This window comes from Arvicanthis niloticus, chromosome 23 (assembly GCF_011762505.2).
Source record: "Arvicanthis niloticus isolate mArvNil1 chromosome 23, mArvNil1.pat.X, whole genome shotgun sequence".
NCBI classification, from domain to species: Eukaryota; Metazoa; Chordata; class Mammalia; order Rodentia; family Muridae; genus Arvicanthis; species Arvicanthis niloticus.
The window spans coordinates 29088222-29109390 of record NC_133430.1 but is presented as its reverse complement, the minus strand read 5'-3'; the positions used below and the strand labels follow the sequence as shown (position 1 = coordinate 29109390).

At 38.9% G+C, this 21169-nt stretch overlaps 1 protein-coding gene across 1 annotated transcript in view; it reads right to left on the bottom strand.

The window, feature by feature from the left end:
* The window catches only part of Sptlc2 (serine palmitoyltransferase long chain base subunit 2), an 89102-nt gene that overhangs the window by 30584 nt on the left and 37349 nt on the right, over positions 1-21169 (bottom strand). Inside the window, exons 4-8 of the mRNA XM_076921554.1 lie at positions 20898-21046; positions 15501-15625; positions 9603-9696; positions 4865-4970; positions 3626-3845 (exon numbers count right to left, since the gene is read on the bottom strand). Of these exons, the coding sequence (XP_076777669.1) occupies positions 3626-3845; positions 4865-4970; positions 9603-9696; positions 15501-15625; positions 20898-21046 (694 nt within the window). The remainder of the gene's footprint in view (positions 1-3625; positions 3846-4864; positions 4971-9602; positions 9697-15500; positions 15626-20897; positions 21047-21169) is intronic.

Here is a 21169-nt window from a genome sequence, read left to right as displayed (position 1 = left end):
ATGTATCAAAAACAAATAAAAAGAGACAACACAACTGTGAAATAGGCAGATGCTTGTAATTTGCTCACAACTGCATCCCAAAGCACAAATACCTTGTATCATTTCTGAAATGACTTATGATTTACTATCTTTAATTCATATCAATATATCATTTAACTCCCAAAGTAAGCTTTGTCTCACTAACAAAAAAGGTAAAAATCCATAGTAAAATCTTCCAAACCTGATCAAAAGCAACTGACCAAGGCTTTAGGAGTCTAAAGGCTGTCACTTACTAGACATGTCTTTCTTCTGTCATCAGTGTCCTATCTGGAATGAACAGACATCTGTTCGTGTCTTCCCAAGAAGTCACACAACATGGAGGGAACAATGTACGAGTCTAGCAGAATTTACTACAACAAGCCAGGTGAGGACTGTGCACATCCAGAATGACACAACAATCACAGGCTGAGGCCCCTGCCTAATGAGAGTGAAGTGCTTTTTGTGAGTTTGAATGATGCCTGCAGAAACACACCATGCACACAAACCAAACGCAGTGCTTACAAGTGTTATGTAACATTTCGTGTAGTCAATTGCCTTTCTACACACAACTCACAGCAAGTGTGGCACAGACCTAAATCCAGAAGAGAGCATTGATGAAAGATATCTGATGCCTTCATACAATGATGTGTGTGGCAGCACTGCCCCTAGAATTATGCTCCTCTCCGTAACAGCCCTCACTGTCAACATCTAGAAAGCAGCCACCATATTCCCCATGGGTCTTTTGGTTTTGTGCTGTTTCTTAAATTTTTAGAAACTTTTCTTTGGTTCTTAACAAAACCAAAAAAACTGAAATTATAATTATCAAATGTAGCATTCATTTTGCTCTTCAACTTCCTGAGGCAAAGAAAGCGCTGTGTGATATTTAGAACTCTGCTAGGCCAGGTGAGATGGCACGTGCACTGAATCCTAGTGAGTGGGAAGGGAGGCAGGAGAATCAAGAGGTCAAGTGCTACACAGCAAGCACTCCGACTAACAAACAAGGTGGTCACACATTTTCCTGACTTACAGACTTGCACAACTTCCTGATCAGGTCTTCATAGAAGGACTGTCTGAAGTCTGGTTCAAAGCTAGTGAAAAAAATCTGCTTCTGGGGTGATATGACTAGTTTAATAAGTACATTCTAACCACGAAATACCCATAAAGATTGAACAGCATCAAGAAAGGACAGAACCTGGTATCAGGTCACAGATTCCTCTCTCATGTGTGGCTTCCTTGGCAGTAGCACCATCTGTCACATAGAATTGGTTCATAACTGCTGCATCTAATGCTCACACATCAGAATTCTCTGGGATTGATCTGATTGCCTGATTGTCAAACTCTGGTGGATGCAAAGTACACAAATAACTGTGGCCAGAATTTATGCACCCCATAACCAATTTAAGAAAACTGCACAAGGGAATCAGTGGAAACAGAAATGGACAAAAAGGGCTGGGCAGTGGTGGCTCACACCTTTAATCCCAGCACTTGGGAGGCAGAGGCAGGCGGATTTCTGAGTTCAAGGCCAGCCTGGTCTACAGAGTGAGTTCCAGGATAGCCAGGACTACACAGAGAAACCCTGTCTCAAAAAAACCAAAAAAAAAAAAAAAAAAAAAAAACCAAAAAAAAAACCCCCCCAAAAAACACCCCCCCAAAAAATGGACAAAAAAAAGTGCAATGAGCTAAGAATATGATAAAAATAAAGTACATACATAAATAAAAATTTAAAAAAGAAAAAAACCTACACTACAACATTCCTTTTTCTTCTTGGAAATTCTGAATGTATATACCCTTAACAAGGAAGGCTTCATAAAATTCTTGTAAGAATAAAAGGAAGTTTGAATCAAATGAGACCCACTGTAACCATCAGCAAGCTTCAAGAGGAGAAACTAGCTGATACTATATGTCTACAAAGCATCTCGTGCAGATAAACATGCTATTTTCAATGAGTACACAGCCCTCTTGCTTCTTGCTTGTTGGTTTTTGCCATTATTAGCACTGCACATCCTTCTAAAGTATTCCACTTATAACTCGGGGTGGTACACAGATCCTTAGATCCTTGTTCTGTGCTGTCAGAGAACCAAACCTCTAGTAGCTTTTTGATCCCCTTGGGGGGAAAATGTTTAGCTTTTCTTAGCATGAACCCATGAAGAACCAACAACCACAGAAAAATCAATTATACTGAATCTCTTTCCCAACTGCTATTTCTATGGGTTATTCTAGTTGTGTTACAAAATTTCAGGTTCTTCTAACTACAATTTCATGTTAAGTTAAAGAAATGTTCTAGTTTGTGTTGCTGTTGTGAGTCAATGTGGAACATGTACCTGCTGGTAGTAACAGCCAAAACAGTGCTGTCTCTTGCCAGGCACGGGCTCCCAGCGCACTGTATACACTGAGAATGATTATTCTTTAAGGCTCCAATTGTTTAGTTTTAAGAGGAAATTCAAAGCATTTATGAGTACCTACTATGTGTGATGCTTGATATACACGTCTTAATGTTATAGCAAGTTTTCTTTTCTTTCCTGTGGTACTGAGAGTCAAACTGAGGGCAGCACACATACTGGGCCAATTCTCTACTACTGAGCTGCAAGCCTGGCTCAAGGGCTTTTTCTTTCTTTCTTTCTTTCTTTCTTTCTTTCTTTCTTTCTTTCTTTCTTTTTTTTTCATTTTTCTTTTCCTTCTTTTCTTTGTAATAGCTCTATAGAAATATAAGCCATATCCCATCATAGTTATCTTTGTAAAGTGTATAATTCAATGGATTTTGGCATAGCGCTGTGTGACCCTTACCACTACCTAATTCTAGAACATTTCTTCATCCTACAAGGAAATATTGTACCCATTAGCAGTTACTTTCCGTTTCCCCATCTCCTCACCATCTGGGAACTACTAAACCTACATTCTGTTTCCACATCTATTCTAGATAAAACATAAGAAAAAAAAATCCATCGTATGACATGACCGTTTGTGACTCACTTCACTTAACGTATGTGCAAAATGCATCTGTGTTGTAGCATAGGCACACATAATTTTTAAACCATTACAAACCATCCATATTTACTTTACTAATAAGGAAACTAAAAGTTAAAAATGCTTTCCCCAAGGTCTTACAAAGCAAAGGCATTCAAATGCAGACTGTACATGATTTTGCATGGAATCTTAACTGCCTTAGAGGTCACATATAACATTGAAAAATAGATGCTTTGCAGAGTCTTAGAGCTAATAGAACCTTCTCTTCTTGTTTGTGCATTCCTATCTTCCATTCCCATTGGCTCCTGTGACAACCCTTTCAAAGTGTGAGTATAACTCAAATCCAACAGAAGCTATAGCAAACAAGAAGCACCTCTGTGTGCTCTTTTACAAAAGAGTATTCTATATCTCAGACCAATAGTTTAGAAAGAAGCTCGAATGAGCAAACAACAAACAATGAACAGAACCAGCCTTTAGCTCTGCGAGAGACATAAGAGTCGCTCTCCAGGCATCTGAGATAGGGTGGGTGTTCACCAGCACTCACAATCCACAAGCACTTCCAGGATCCTAATATCCCAGGTACAGGACCCCACCTACTAGACAGTTCCCAAATCCAATTGGTGACTCTAAAGGCCTATTTTACCTTCTTGCCTCCAATGTATCCTCCGGAAGCACTGAAGCTCTTTGTGAATGTCCCCATCATAACATCTACATCCTCAGGATCCAGGCCAAAGTAATCTACCACACCTCGCCCTGAAGGGCCAAGAGCCCCAATGCTGTGAGCCTCATCCAGATACAAGTACGCCTTGTATTTCTTCTTGAGAGCAATCACTTCAGGAAGGCGAACAATAGACCCCTCCATGCTGGCAAAACAGAGTTTAAAACAAAACAAAACAGAGACCTTTTAACTCTTAAAATTATCAACTGTTCACCTTGTTAACATTTTGAGACTATTGATTTTTAAAATAGACCTGAGAACTCCACTTCTGGTTTTAAACTAAGCTATATAGTTTACAACAGAAAAATTAAAGTTACAGAAAATTGTTTTTGTGGGATTAGGGATTAAAGCTGGGGCCTTGAATATGCTACAAAAGCACTCTATACCTATGCACGTCCCCAGCCCATGAGTCTCCTTAAAGCTTGCACTCATGAGAAACATTCGACTCTGTGCTCGGTATACATGCCTTGAGTTCCTGCGCAGGCTTCCTTCAGTGGATTGTAGCTCTGGGTTGCTTTTGGTCATGGTCTTTATCACAGCAATAGAAATCTAACTAAGGCATGCTGTCCATATTAACAAGAGAAAAACATCTGAAAATTGAAATTTACCTGGAACGAGGGAATATGCCTGTATATCCTAGCACCCAAGAGGCAGAGGTAGCATCAGGGGTGTAAGGTCAGTGTGGGATACAAGAGACCAAATCTCAAAAACTAAAAGCAAAATGTAACTTATTTTATTTATTTTGATGTTAGTTTGTTTTGTGTGAGACTGGAGATTGAATCCAGGCCCTCATTTATGCTAGACAAGAATACAACCACAGTGCAAGGGTCTTGCTATGTACCCTGGGTGGCTCTCAAACAGATGGTTCTACTATCTTAATCTCCTGAATGCTGGAATTATAGTTATGTACCATTACACCTAGCTTTGTAATTTAATAAATTAGAATCTTTATGTGTAAGCTTTTTATAAGCAGTAGAAAAATAACCTCACATAAAGACCCTCGTGTTCAGCAGGTCCTCTGACTCCTGGTATTTATAACAAGTCATGGCCACTAAGTTTAGTTTACTTTAGTTTCCAGAAGGAGCTAGTCGTGCCAGCCTGTCAGCTGAAAGCTTACTGACTTTGCAGCCTACGCCGCAGTTAACAGTAGTAGAGCATGATTACCTATATATGCCTTCCACGAGGATTAGGATTTTCTTCCAGGGCCTTCTTGTCCGAGGCTGACCATAAACAATGGCATCTTTTAAAAGCTTCTCCAAGCTTTGCATATCTATGGCACAAAGAAAGAATTCAGTTCCAAAGTATCTTTTTCCTAACAGAATTAGAAAAATGTGAATATACATTTCTTATTCAGAAATGTTTCAGACAGCAGAGGGCATTAACATAATTAGAGCTGGGCAGAAAAGATAAGTAAGTTATTGCTACCTTAGTTGACATCTAAGTGTGACAAGTGTTCAAAGTCATCAATGAGATTAAATGACTGGAAATTGATTGCTTTAGTTGCTTAGATAGAATATGTTATATTCTCTGCCTTTGAACTAGCTTTTCTTCATTTTAAAAATCAAACTGCATCTCTAACCCAAGCAGTTCATCCAGAAATGAAAAGTGGTTCACACAGAACTAACTGTATCAAGACCAAGCAAGAGTGAGTAAATCACTCCAAATACCTGTGCCTCTTAAAAAGCAAATATGCATGGACTTGAAGAGATTGCTAAGGATGTTAGAACATTTGTTGTTCTTGCTGAGGACCAAGGTTCGATTCCCGGCACACGCATAGCGATTCACAAACATGCATAAGTCTAGATCTAAGAGAGATCTGGCCTCTATGAGCACCAAGCATGTACATGCAGGAAAACACTCTCAAAGTGCATGACCTATTTCCTTTTACCCAGATGTGTTCAATAGTTGCTTAAACAGCCTCTCTTTACATGGTTAGAAACACACCAGTGTGGGGCATGCATGAGTCTAGCTTAGGGCAGCTCCCATGCTTGTTCCACACGCACTCCATCAACTGCACTGTTGAAAGACAGCATGCTTGGTGCTATCTTTAATAAAAACCTCACTTTTCCTCATAAATGCTTTGAACTCCACTGTTCCCATCTCTATAGATTTTATACTTAAAATATTTGTTCTGAATGATGTTAAAAAATTTTTTCCTCTAAAATCTAAGCAGCACTAAGTCTGAGGTAAAGGTCATGCTAGTGGGAGCCACCACACTACAGGCTCTGATTCTGTGTTCTTTACTGCTTATCACTGAAGGGGGGGCTTAAAACTGCCCATCTTTGTTCTTTTTCTAGTGAGATTTTGAATAAGAAAGGGAAATGTAATAAAACAACACAACAGGGTGAACTAAAGGTCACAAGTGTACTAAATCTATCAGTACTTGCAGGACCAAGACCAGCCTGGCAAGAGTGCAGCACTCACCACTGCAGCAGCCTGCCTGACCCAGAGCCTCTGCTCAGTGTGGAGAGCAGGGTCAAGCAGATCTGTACTCACTGCTGTTGTTCCCGGTTTACGTACAGAAAGGAGACCCACAGTAAATAGTGATTCAGCATGTTAGACAAAAGGAAGACAACGGGAAAAAGAAGGCTGAATGTAGCTGCGTATGGCTGCAATTCTAGTACACAGAAGGTTGAAACAGAATTCAGAGACATATAGACCTAGGCTATATGGTAAGTACTAGGCTAGCCAAGGCTACATAATGAGGCCCCATTTCAAAACTCAGCAAGCAACAACAATGACAAAGTCTACAAATTTCAGCAAAGGGAGCAATCTATAGCAAGAATGCTTGGAAAGACTGCCTACTTAGGAAATTAATTTCCATCTTCCTTTTATCATATACCCCATAAATTCATGTAAATTTTAAGTTTAAATATGCCACAAAACTCCCAAAGGAAAATGTGGGAGAACAGGCCCCTTCTTTAATGAAGAAACCATGAAATACAATCTAAAAGTCAGACATCTGGATAAGTCAAAATAGCAAGACATTTAAATAAAAATAGTGAAACAGAAGGACCATACAGAAAGCTTCTAAAATCAATAAAGACACCAGCTTGAAAATACCAGCTTAAAGAAATATCTACAAATACAAGAGCTGCATTAAAAAATCACTCTATGCATAAAAAAACTCAAAACATTGTGTCTTTATTAGATTCAGATACATAATAGGCCACACTGAACAATGAGCACAAGCAGCCAATGTCGTGTTTGTTATATGTCTGATGCAATTTCGAAAGGTATTAAAACATAGCCCCCTGTCACTAGGCACTCTAGGGCTGCTCTCCAGGAACCAGACGATCGGGCAAACATGTGAGTGTAGTGCTCTTCCTAGTAAACAAGTTCAGAGAGGACTAAGGCCCAAATGGAGAAGCTGACGAGTTAGGGCATATCCGGACACATCACATTAAATGAAGGAGGAGAAAGAATCACAGGTATGAACGAGAGAATTACAGTATGTATGGCTAAAAGTTTTACAACAACAATGAAAAAAGCCTCAATCACTACAAAACACTGTCTCGGTCTCACTGTAGAATATTTTATAAAAAAATAAAACAAAACACCAAAGTTATTGCCATCCAATCTGTCTGTCCAGAGGGACAGACCTAACATTTTGCTATGTATTGTTCTACAATTTCATCTACTTATACACATCTTGGTAAGAGAAGATATTAAACATATGGTTGGATGATCTTTCTCCCTCTGTGTGTTTTATAATTAATAAACTATTGCAACAGTGAAAGAAGATATTTCCACTTAGGAAACAAGTTTTAGCTTGATGACACTTGCCCCTGTCCTCCTACCTTCTCTGTACATTACTGTTCTTCAACATTTGTCTGTTCTATTTTTCTTATATATGTCTATGTCTATGTCTCTCTCTCTCTCTCTCTCTCTCTCTATCTATATATATATATGCTTGTGTATATATACACATGTGCAAGTACACAGCAATACATGTGTATTTCTAGAGGCCAGAGGTTGATGTCATGTGTCTTTCTCAGCCATATTTGTCTTAGTTAGGGTTTTACTGCTATGAAGAGACACTATCACCAAGGCAACTCTTAGAAGGACATTTAACTGCACTGGCTTACAGGTTCAGAGGTTCAGTCCATTATCATCAAGGAGGAAGCATGGCATCACCCAGGCAGGTATGGAGCAGGAGAAGCAGAGAGTTCAACATCTTGTTCCAAAGGCAAACAGGAGACTCACTTCCAGGCAGCTAGGACAAGGGTCTTAAAGTCCATGCCCATAGTGACACATTTCCTCCAACAAGGCCACACCTCCAAATAGTACCACTCCCTGGGCCAAGCATATTCAAATCATATTACTCCACCATATTTTTTTGAGTAATGGTCTCTCCTGAATTTCTAGCTCACCAATTTATCTAGATTGGCTAGCCCCAAAGAGCTTCCTGTCTCTATCTCCCAATGGTGAAATTATAGGCATGAACTGCCATGCCCATCTCTTTATATAAGTGTTGGGGATCTGAATTCAGGTTTTCACACTTGTGTGGCAGATACCTTACAGAATGAGTCATCTCCCCAAACCTGACTACATAGGAGTCCAGATATATATGTGTGTGTGTGTGTGTGTGTGTGTGTAACTTTTTTAAAAATTTAAGATTTATTTTTACTTTTCATTGTGTGTGCATGTCTGCATATGAGTGTTAAGTACCTGTAGGGGTCAGAAGAGGGTGTGAGATCCCTGAGATCTGGATTCGTATTTGTGAGCTGCCTTAAGTGAGTGCTAAGAACCAAACTCAGATCCTCTTTAAAAGTTGTACACACTCTTTAACCACGGAGCTATCTTTACAGCACCAAACTTTTAAATATTCATTCATTTTATTTAAATGCATACACTGTAGCTGTCTTCAGACACACCAGAAGAGGGCATCAGATCTCATTACAGATGGTTGTGAGTCACCACGTGGTTGCTGGGAATTGAACTCAGGACCTCTGGAAGAGCAGTCACTGCTCTTAACTGCTGAGCCATCTCTCCAGCCCAGCAGTAAACTTTTTACCAGGTGTATGTGTAAGCATGCGTGTACTTGTGACTGGGTAGGGGTTGGGAGTGAGATTCATAATAGCATGAGTGTAGGGTAGAAGACAACTTTATGGAGTCATATCTCTTAATGGGTTCTAGGGATCAAACTCATGCCTTTCTGCTGAGGTAGCTTGCTGGTCTCACTATTGTATTTTTTTATTTGTTTAACTATCAAAATCTCTTCACTAATCTTATTCATTCTCTTAGTGTTATCACAAGATATATTATAGGTACATATAAGACACACATTCCGTAACTGTATTTGAACAGAGATTTGTAAACAAGGACTTAAGATTGAAAACTTGAAAGTCAAATGCAAAAAGGAATCCCCCTCCATATATTCTATTCATTTATAGATAGCTAGACAGATAAACAGATACACATGCACATGCTCAAATTAAAAACCCTCCACCTTCAGCCTCCCACATACTAGAATTTTAAGTATGTGCTACCACATTCTGCTTTTTAAAAATGTTGTTATTTTTCAATTTTATGTGCATTTGTGTTTTGTGTGCATGTATATCTGTGTGGGGTCAGCTCTTGGAGTTAAAACAGTAGTGAAGCTGCCATGCGAGTGCTGGATTTGAACCTGGTTTCTCTGGAAGAGCAGTCAATACTCTTAATTACTGAGCCATCTCTCTAGCCCTGTTTTTCTTTTTTAAATGCTACATATTCTGCTTTTATTTCATTAAAGAAAACATCTTTTTAAAAAAGAAGAAAAAAGATTGGACTAGAACATTTAAAATCTTTTATTTCAGCTATATTGTACTTTCAAATTATTAATGTAACTTATGTAATCACTAACACTGTCCAAAAGAATATCAAACATTAAAGCCAAAGGCAAAGCCTCAGAGTAACTCACTATTGTGTTTGAAGATTCGAATGGTTGCTCCCGACAGTCTGGCTCCTAGAACCAGTGATGCATGGTTCAGCTCATCACTCAGAATCAGGCAACCCTGCAAAATCACAAGCACAGGAAGGTAAACTGCTAATAAATATTAGTGAGAACTGTTTTTCAAAGATGCTTTAGAAGCAGATGCAGAATCCTAGCCTATATAACAGTTTCGTCACCCTGTCAACTTAATTACATATATGTGTGTGTGTGTGTGTGTGTGTATGTATGTATATATATATATATATATATGTGTGTGTGTGTGTGTATATATATATATGTGTGTGTGTATGTATGTATATATATATGTGTGTGTATGTATGTGTGTGTATATATATATATATATATATATATATATATCAATCAACAGGTTCTTACAGCCAAAATCTGCCAGACTTTAAAAGGTTCTAGTATCTTTGCTTAGAGAGAATTTTGATGGATCAATTTGTGAGAAAGGGCAGCTGTAGAAATGGTGCTTTCCCTTCGCTATTTGATCTCTAGAGTTTAGAGAAGAAACTATTTATAAACCCAAATCACATAGTATTCATACTGTGGTTTAGCCTCTTAAATCCCTGAACACTATTTAACACATAAGTTAAAAAGAGAGCAAAGCCTGATACTTTTGGTGGTTTATTTCTTCCTAACTTCTTACTCTTCCATATCTCATGGGACCCTTCAACCTAATTAAAGAAAATAAAACAAAACAAAATACAAAAACAGGTTTTTGTCTTTCAAAAATGGCCTCAATAGGGGTGGAAGGTCTACAGCTGAGCGGTAGAGAGCATTTGCGTAGCATGTACAAGGCCCTGGTTGTATCCTCGACACCACCATAAACAAACAAATGAATGAATGAATGAATGAATGAATGAGTAAATTTCCATATGAAAATCATCTCACAATATTCCAATGGCCAAAACAAAAACAACTCAAGCAAAAAAAGGTACTCAGAGCCGTGTGTGATGGCATCCTCCTTTAATCCCAGCTCTTGTGAGGGAGGGACAGGCAGCTCTCTGAGTTCACAGCCAGCCTGGTCCACAAAGTGAGTTCCAGGCAGCCAAGACCTACCGAGAAATCCCAGCTCTACATAAATAAATAAGTTATTTTTTGGCAAAGATTTATGTATATGTGTGTGTGTCTGTCTGTCTGTCTGTATGTATGTGTATATATATGTATGTGTATCACACACACACACACACACACACACACACACACACACACACACACACACGCCATCTCTCCAGCCCAATAAGTACAAATTCTTAAAAGAGATATTATTGTTGGACTATTATTACATAAATAATGAAGTATCTGTGGGTCTATACTGAGATAAATGGAGAAGAAACAACTCTTCCATAAAACTCCAATGAATAAATATAGAAGGAGTAAGAAAAAAAAAAATCACTCTAAGAATACCAAAGCAGGGCTGGAAAGATGGCTCAGTGATTAAGAGCACTGACTGCTCTTCTAGAGGACCTACCTGGTTCGGTTCATATTCACACTATAATTAGTGTATGAAAGTTTAATAAAAAAATACTTTTTACATAGTGCTAAAGTTTCTCTGCAATTTAATTGGTAATTACAAAGGAAATAGTAGTAAGTTACAGAAGAAAAGCTTGCCTAACTCCTAGCTAATAATGTAGATGGCCAGGGTTTATCTACATTATTAGTAATATATGCACACTGTGCACCTTATACAACACACTGGGGTGGATGTCACTTCTGTGGTGTCCTTCTGTATAACCCATGTCAACAACTGTGACAGTCTACAAATAAGGAGCCAGAGAACACTCTCCCAATGAGGAAGCCAGAAAGTACACACTGGAGAAGACTGGAAGCTACAACAACTGAATGCAGCGTGGAGCCTCGACTGACCAGGGGCAGAGAGTGGAAGTGTTTAACAGTAGACGTGAAATATGTTCTGCATTTGTCAGTGCACTGTTAACCTCTGAGCTCTGGAAAATGCTTCAGTGGTAAGTAAGATGCTATCACAGAGAAAAGCTGAGTAAAGGCCATGCAGGGACTCTGAACACTCTGGAGCAATTTTGTGAATGCTATAATTTTTTGAAGATGTATTTATTTTATGTATATGAGTGCTCTATCTGCATGAACACCTGCATGCCAGAAGAGGGCATCAAATCACACTACAGATGGTTGTGAGCCACCATGTGGGTGCTGGGAATTGAACTCAGGCCCCCTGAAGGGGGCAACCGTTGTTCTTAACCACTAAGACATCTTTCTAGCCCTTCTATAAGTCTAAATTTAAACTACAGGGAGAAGAAAGGTAGGATCTCTTTTCTGTAAGTTCTCAGAGTCTATAGTACTGGGCCTGGTTCTAGTGTTCTTTAAAAGCAGTCTCCCAAGAGATGTAATTTCATTTCCTTCTCTTTCCAGATATTTTCCAAGCAAACTCTGCCAAGCTGTTTTCAGATCCCTTGTCAATATTCTTAGCTATCAGCTTTTTATTTTTTTAGTCAGTCTACTGTGAGTTTTTACTATGTTTTATGTTTTTTTTTAAAACTATGTGTTTTTTTTTTGTTTGTTTGTTTGTTTTTTTGTTTTTTTTTTTGTTTTACCTAAGAGGTGACATCTAAGTGCATCTGCTTCAGGCAGTATGTTAAGGCATTATTTTGTTATAACATACGAAACAGGTTCTTACCACCAGATTTAAAAGATTACTATCCTTAAAAGACCAAATAGTTACTACTGTTTCAACTATAATTTGGAAGATTAATCTTTAAGTAGTACCTTTCATGTTAATACAGGAAAATTTTAACTCTAAACAATGATTTGTTTGAGTTCATAAGCATACAGGAAGCTGCAAAGTAAGGTCACTTAATCCTCCAGTGCTAAAACCCCTGAGAATGCAACATGTGAGTCTTCAGGTTTATGCTCCCAAAACGCTGAATACTGTAACCAATGTAAGGAAACACATACTAAGTGTTTCAAAGAACTTGTCCACAGTGTAGGAGCTGCTGAACAGGCTGTGTCCCACCCAACACACCTTTCTTATCCTTTAAGTCCACAGATGTATCATTAAGTAAAATATCCTTTAAGTACAAAGAGGTCCTTCTCCAATCCTGCTACTGGTAATTTTGTCTCTTCTCTTTTTATCCTGGTGGGTCTCGTTAGATTTGGCTATTTTGTTCATCTCTCAAAGAAAAAGCTTCAGTTTCACTGGCTTCCTCTGTAATTTACTGGTTCTCTATTCGTTGCTATTGCATAATTCCTGTTTACTTAGCTGGGCTTGGTCTGCTCTTTTCCAATGTTTTGATTAGTCTGGCCCACAACATGTAGGTATGTGTACCACAGGCATGCCTGCTCCCAGTGGCATCATGAGAGTGTATCAGGTCCCTAGAACTGGGGTTATGGGTAGATGTGGGACACCATGTGAGTGCTAGGAATCAAACCTGGATCCACTGCAGAAGCAGCAAGTACTCTTAGCCACTGAACGATCTCTCCAGCCCCCCTTTTATGATTTCCTAAGGTAGAAAAGCTCCACCCCCAAATAATATAAACTAAATATACACTAAGTATGTAACTCAGGGAAAAGGCGTACACACTCAAACTTAAGACCCTAAGTACATTTAGTGTTCTCTATGTCAACTGTACATTGCCTTAGTTTTAGCCTGTAATTTGTGATGTTACATTTCATTGACTACTATTTGCTTTGCCTTTTTTTTCTCTTTAACTTCCAAAATCTATGTGAACGATTTCTGATTAAACTGCACTGTGGTCAAAGAACATACTTTAATAATTTAATATTTCCAAACATATTAAAACTTTATTTAAATACTAAAGTAACAATGTATCCTGGTGAATATCCTGCTGATATTGGGAAGTATTTGGTAGGTGCCTAGGAGATTATCAAGTTGAGAGTGCTTTTCCAACGTTCTGTACTATGATGACTCTGCTATAGCACAGCACTAACTGCAGCGCTGTCTCTCTATTTTCCTTTGAGTTTCATCAGTTTTTACTTCCTGTACTTTGAAGCTGTTATCAGGTCCCTAATACACCTTGATCAATCAACTCTTTTGATTAATACTAATCAATAATACTAGTGATTTCCCTCTACATTTTTTTCTTTCTGGTTGATACAGAGAAATGTGAGTCTCAAAAGCTGATGAAATTTAAAAGAAAGTTATTTTTAAATGGGTTCTGAAATCAGATAGATTAAGAGGATATATGAAAATCATACTCTAAGCATATGTTTTAAATTCTCAAAAGCATAAACATAATAACAACTAGAAAGACTGCAAATACTAAAAACACAGTGACCTTTCATTCCAGTGTTTTGGGAAGGGCTGTTACTTTGTGGGCCTTTGGACTGGTCACACTGTACATGCCCACTGTAGTGTATAGAATGACAGTAGTGTCTATCTAGGCAATACGAATCCTGTTTGCTTGATGTAACGTACATGAGGAAGCTATGACCTCAACTGAGGTCAGACAAAAGAACTCCTCATCTTTACAATATTCCTTAGTCTGAAATCTGTTTATATCATCAATATAGTAACTTCTACTTTTTCATTAGTTCACATGCTATATCTTTTCCATATTTTTTCTCTTTGAAGGCTGGAGATCAAACCCAGGACCACGCACATGCTAAGCACACACTGTACCACTAGGCTGCAGAGCCGCAGACATTCTTTATCTATTTCTGACACAGCCCCCGCTCCCCAGCTCTGTGTTGATCAGATCCCTGGACCTCAGAAGCCCTCTTGCTTCAGCTTTCCGCGTGCCAAGGATGGTAGGTGCATGCCAGTGTGTGTTCTTCATCTTTTTACTTTTAATGTGCATATCTTTATATTTCAAATAGGTTCATTTGATATTATGAAACTTAACTACTTTTATCTCATCTGAGAAGGTCTGCCTTCTACTTCAATGTACAAATAAAGCAATTCATTTTGTGATATCAATACACTTGGGTTTAATTCCCTTGCACTGCTATTTGTTTACTGCTTGCCTCATTGGTTCCTCACAGAATCATACAGTTATAGCTTCATAGAATTACATTAATCCATGCCGGGCAGTGGTGGCGCACACCTTTAATCCCAGCACTTGGGAGGCAGAGGCAGGCAGATTTCTGAGTTTGAGGCCAGCCTGGTCTACAGAGTGAGTTCCAGGACAGCCAGGGCTACACAGAGAAACCCTGTCTCAAACCCCCCCCCCACCCTCTGCCCCAAAAGAATTACATTAATCCACTAAAAGGAAACTTTGAGGACCAGAAAAATGATGTGACACGTTCACAGTTGTAGGTTTGAGCATATAATCAACAGACAAGCAAAACTCAAGTCTGAGGTAATCCACTACTTTTGTCAAGGTGCCATTTGTAAACATAGATGCTAAGATAAAAAAGAAAAAGAAAACCACCTCAAGGGTTCTTTTCAAGCTGACAGTGCTAAGCAGCTACACTTATAAAACATTTTATTACTGCTTACTTTAACTCTCACAAGTTCTATTACAGGATGAATGTGCAGAGATAGATATAGTCACATACAAAGATATGTTATGTTTAGATATAATTTATCTAAATAACAAGGTAAATGTACTTTCTTATTTTTTTACTTAGACAAACTGATTACCTTTCTGAATGATTAAACTTTTCTTCATACTTTTGAGTTGTTTGGGTTTATTTTCATCAGAATCCCTTTGAATCAAATTTATATAGAAAGAGGGAAGGACCATGGGTCCTAGGAAGAAAGCTCCAACTGATATCAGGCTTGTAGGATTTACTTGCCAAAAATCTGTGATGGACTATCTTTGTAAACTATCCTCAGTCTAGTGTTAATAATGGCTGCTAACTAAGAATATTTATCAAAATAGAAGACTATATTTCTAAGAGAACTGCCACAAATGATGCTGTCTTACTTTGCCAACAAGAGCAGGAATGTTCATTGAATTTGTTGCAAATCCCATGCCATAGGTCATAGCAGCTTCCACACCTAAGAACCTTGCTACCAGTTTCTCTAGTTCTTCATGCTTGTCCAGGTTTCCTGTATAAAGAAGTCAAGTAATAAAATTAGTATTATAAAGTCTCAATTTTAAAATTATTACTTTATTAAGAGAAAATAGGACCAATAAGATAAATCAGCGGGTAAAGGCACTTGCTGCCAAGCCTGACCATCTGCGTTCAATCCCTGGAACCAACATAGTAGATGGAGAGAACCAACTCCTAAGAGTTGTCCTTTGACCCATACCACACACATGCATCCAAGCATACACACCCACACAAATGTAATAAAAATATTTTCAGTCCAGGTATGGCGACACATGCCTTTAAACACACACACACACACACACACACACACACACACACAAAACAAGAACTAAAATTTCATTTATAGATACGATAATCCTTAGTAATCAATTAGTGAAAAACAGAACCATACACATGAGTAATATCAAAAGGTGAACTGTGTTCTATTAAAGAGATATTCTGACAGGGCAAGGAGCAGCTCTGTGGTAGAGCAGGTGCCCACATGTAATGCCCAGGTTGGGATTCCAGCCCCAAAACAAAACGAACATAGCCAATTTGGAACGTCCTTATAAAAATAATCAAAAAATTAAAGTCAATGGGATTGGGCTAATAACACCATGGATATAGAAAGAGACACACACAGAGCAGGTACAGAAGATGACACACAGGGAGACAGCCATGGGCGCACAAGCGAGGGAACACCGAGGATGGCAGCAAGCAACTGGAACTGTCAGCGTGAGCACTGCCCGCTGACAGACACCTTGACCTCATGCGTCTATCCTCCACAACTCCCCAGCTCTCATTTGTTGTCATGGTAACCTCGGAAGACAACAGAGTTGGGAACTTTGAGAGACAAAAGGTTAAATCTATGTCCTTAACAAGTAGATGATGATTTGATAAGAAGACCCACACTCAGTGCATGAACTCTAGAGAGGCTTAAAGTGAGAGGCAGCAGCAATCAAGGCAGGCAAGGGTTAAGAACGGGCTACAGACATGATATGTAAAACACGTAAGGCCAGGCTTAGCAGAACACATCTGTAACCCTAGCACTGGCAGAGATCATTAGCTCAAGGTTAGCCTGGGCTATATAGCTGCAAGACTGCCTAAACATGCTCACCCCTTACCTCCTACCCTCCCACCTCCCGAAAAAACACTACCTCTTACTGCTAATGAGACTATGCAATAGTATAGCTGCTCTAGGAAGCAGCTTGAAAAGTCAATATAAAATTACACCTAAAACACCTAAGCCAGGTAGTGGTGGCGCACGCCTTTAATCCCAGCACTTGGGGGGCAGAGGCAGGCAGATTTCTGAGTTCGAAGCCAGCCTGGTCTACAGAGTGAGTTCCAGGACAGCCAGGGATACACAGAGAAACCCTGTCTCAAAAAGAAAAAGAAAACAAACAACCAAAAAAAAAAAAAAAAAAAAAAAACCAAAGCCACACCTAAGTACATACCCAAGAGGCATATTAAAATGTTATTTTAAAATGTGTTCTTGTAACCCAAAAGGAGAAATAAACCAAGTGTCCATCATAGATAAGTGGAAAACACAATGTGGTATATATACACAATGTGCTGTTACCTAGTCACAAAGTAGAACGGCATGCTGATGCAGTCTATGAAGTACTAATGCATGCTATGCATAATTCTGTGAGTAGACACAAAGTGAAAAGAGCTAGAAAGAAGCTAGACACGATTCTATGTTACATGATTCTATAATACAAGATTCTATGTACATAAAATATTCAAAAGAGGCAAATGAAGACAGTATGCCAATAGTTACCAGTGACGGCTAGTGGGTCAGGCAGCTCTATCAGACGGAATGAAAATATTCTAAAATTTAAACTGTATTGAAGGTTGTCATCTCTATGACTATCCTAAAAGACTGTATGAAGTATACTCTTTTAATGGGCAAATTATACCATATAAATGATATCTTAATAAAGCTTTTAAGACAAGAAACAGAGTAATATCCCATCCTTTCTAAACCCTACAAAAATCAAGTAATTCCTCCTCTTCTCACCTCCACAGGTAAAATAACATTATTCTGAACTCCTGGGCTTCAGATATTGAAGTGTGTGTGCAACGCCAGGCTATAAATGGTGAGAAAGGGCAAATTTATAGACAGGTTTGCACACTCAATATCTCAAATGTAACAATTGAAAAGGACAGAAAAGGAAGGCAATTAGAAAAGAGATACCAAGAGTCTGTACATGCTTTTAAAAAGAGCTGAGAAAAATTTCCAAGAGGAGATCATGGAAAAAGCAATGCCTGTGAGGAGGGGACAATCATAACAAGGTATAACTGGAATCTGACACATCAAAAGAAAAGGGGGGGGGGTGCCTCAAAAAAATCAAAGGAAAAAGCTTTTTAAAAAAGGGAAACACATTTTTTCTCATGTGCAGAATTTAATTTATATGAACTTTATCATATATGAAAATACAATGGGGGCTATCGGGGAGAAGGAGCTGGGCAGTGGTGGCACACACCTTTAATCCCAGCACTTGGGAGGCAGAGGCAGGCCAATTTCTGAGTTCTACAGAGTGAGTTCCAGAACAGCCAGGGGAAAAAAAAAAACCAAAAACCAAAAACCAAAACAAAAAAACCAAAAAAAAACAAAAAACACCCAACACCCTCCCCCCCAAAAAAAAAGAAAAAAAAAAAAAAGAGAAGGGATGGAAGGAGGTGAGGCAAGACAAGGAAAGCAGTAGAGGGAACAAATATGAAAAGTATGTATGTATTAAATGTATTACAACGTAAGAAGGAAATCTATTTTCTATTTTGCATGTTAACTAAAAATATTATTTAAGATTTTTAAAGCTTTGAAGAATATAAAAAACAAACAACTGCCCAGAAAAACAAGAGTAGACCTCATTACTGCGGGAAGAGGAACTACATGGCTGGACCACATCAGCAAGCACATCTTTCTTCAGATGTCTTTGGGTACCTTGGGGATTATTAAGCATGTTTATGTATTATCTACCCATCCCTATCGCAGGTTGCTAAACAACAAAGTCTTTTTGGTTAGAAGACTGGAGAGAAGGAATGTCACAGAAAACCTAGGAACCAGAACAGCACCATATCTGACAAGCCTCTGGTGCCAGACAACAAGGAGGCAAGCATCTCATTCCTCACAGGATGTTTTCAGCCTTAAATGTGGCAGTACCAGAACTATTAGTCAAGTAATACATTAGACAAGACAGTTTCAGATATCAAATTTCAATCGACTACACACCCAGGAAGACATGAGCTCTACCAATAGGGAATTGGTTACTGAAAGGAAGAGAACGGGAACACAGAACATAAATTGGACGAGGGAAACAACCTTCCACATCCTCTCCCCTCCCCCAAAGTACCAGCATGTAACTGTAAAGCAGTCCTGAAAACAAGTATTTCACACTAAAGCGGGAGACAGGGTGGCAGTACACTGGAGAAATAGTGAAGAGTACCCAGGGGGCTACAGTAAAAAACCAGGAAACCCAACAAACCCCAACAAAACCCACCCTTCTCCAAGCTCCTCCTCTGGAGCTCGCCTGGGACACTTAGACTGAAGATGTGGTAAAGGTCCAACTGATCTCCTCTAGCACTAAACTGGCATGGGGTCCAAGAAACAAAACACACATGATGTAACTACAAAGCATGTTCTAGATCATGCAAAGGACCAGCCCATTTTTTACTTTACTGAGCTATTCTTAAACACTTAGGACTTTTAGATCAAAAATGTCCATATTACATGTAACAATATACTTTAAGAATAATGCCAAACAAAACAAATCAAAACAAATGAATAGAGCCAAGCCTGACATGGTGGCACACAATTTTGATACCAGCACTCAGAAGAGGGGGAGGCAGAGACAGGCAGATCTCTAAGTGTGAGGCCAGCCTGATCTACATAGTGAGTCCTAAGCCAGGGCTACATGGTGATACCCTATTTCTCTCTCTCTCTCTCTCTCTCTCTCTCTCTCTCTCTCTCTCTCTCTCTCTCTCCTCTCTCTCTCTCTCTCTCTCTCTCTCTCTCTCTCTCTCTCTCTCTCTCTCTCACAAACACACAGATGGGAGGGGAGGGGAGGGGAGGGGAGGGGAGGGAGGAAAAAACAAAACACAAATACATTTAACATCTAGGTCTCTCAGGAACTGACTTTTAGTTGAAATTTGCAGCTGAGTATTTTCAAGGAAGAAGTACTTATGTGTTGGCCCACAGCAATGGCATCCACTCTTGAAAGAAGAGGGTTGGGGATAAAAATCAAAGCATAAACAACTACAGAAGCTTCCTAAGAAACTAAGAAAAGTAGTAATGATGTTCTGAAGACCTGTAGTGTGCACATATGGTCTGAAATGCATGAATGAATAAAGCTGAAGATATGAAACGGTGCATAATTCTGTTTTTTACTTTCTCCTTATTCCATTTTAAATGCAGTATGTTGTATGAGTTACTGTGGCAGATGAAATTTGATGGAATCCCTTTAGTCTCTGTGCTGAGAGGTGGGGAGCCATCCCCACAGCGCTTGAACCTGGATTGCCTTAGTGACTAGCTCTGACAAATGCAAAGCAGTGCTTACTCTAGGAAAAGCCTGCTGCCCAGTAAGTCGATGATGCTCTGGGACCACTATTCAATAAAGAAGCAGAAAGCAGTGACGTGAGAGCAGCAGCTTCGTGGGGCTTTCACCAGTGACTCACCGCTGCCTGCAGAAGTGTCAGGACCCTGCACATAATGAACTAGACCTAATGAACTAGACCTAAATCCCAATCCCTGAACTTTGTCCACCCTAGTGAATTGCTGACTCAATTTTCTCAGGTTTAAATATCAAAAAAAAAAAAAAAAAAAAAAAAAAAAAGCAGCTGCCTTCTAATGTTAACACTTAATAGTTTTCTACCAAAAAATAGGGGACATTTCTTTCTATAAGATTGTTAATCCTACACACTTTATAGACTTGCAGCAAAAATTTTTATCTAGTCTGTTCCAAATGGCTTATATGAATTAGCAAATTAAACTATTTAATTCTTGAACTGTATCTACAGGATTATCAGCCCTAGTTTGCCAATTAGTGTTTAGCTGATAGTACCCATGCAATAAGTGTCACTTCTGAGATTTACAGAAGTCAGTTAAATCCCACAAAGAAACAAATACAAAACATTGCTATGGACATTATGCACATGTAGCACATTGGAAACCATCTCAAAATATACAAGAAAGTGTCTGCTCGACCTGACCTAAAGTAAAAGGTCAAGTGTTTGTGTATTTATTATTCTAACACTGTATCTGTATTACTCACTCCTGAGCTCACACTTACCAATTTCTTGACGAGTGCTGCACACTCCTGCTCCATACTCCTTGAGAACTTCAGCAGCTGCTTCCTGACATGATCCAGTGTTCCTCGCAAATCCAAGATAGTTGTAGGAACCCATGTTTATTACACCTTTAATTATATTCCCTGTGTACCTGTGTTTCAATAGTATAAAACTTAATGATAACAAGCATGCCTAATACTTAAGTGTGATATACACTGGTAACACAAAAGGAAGCATTAAACACAGAAGTAAAGTGAACAGCATCTGTAGAAAA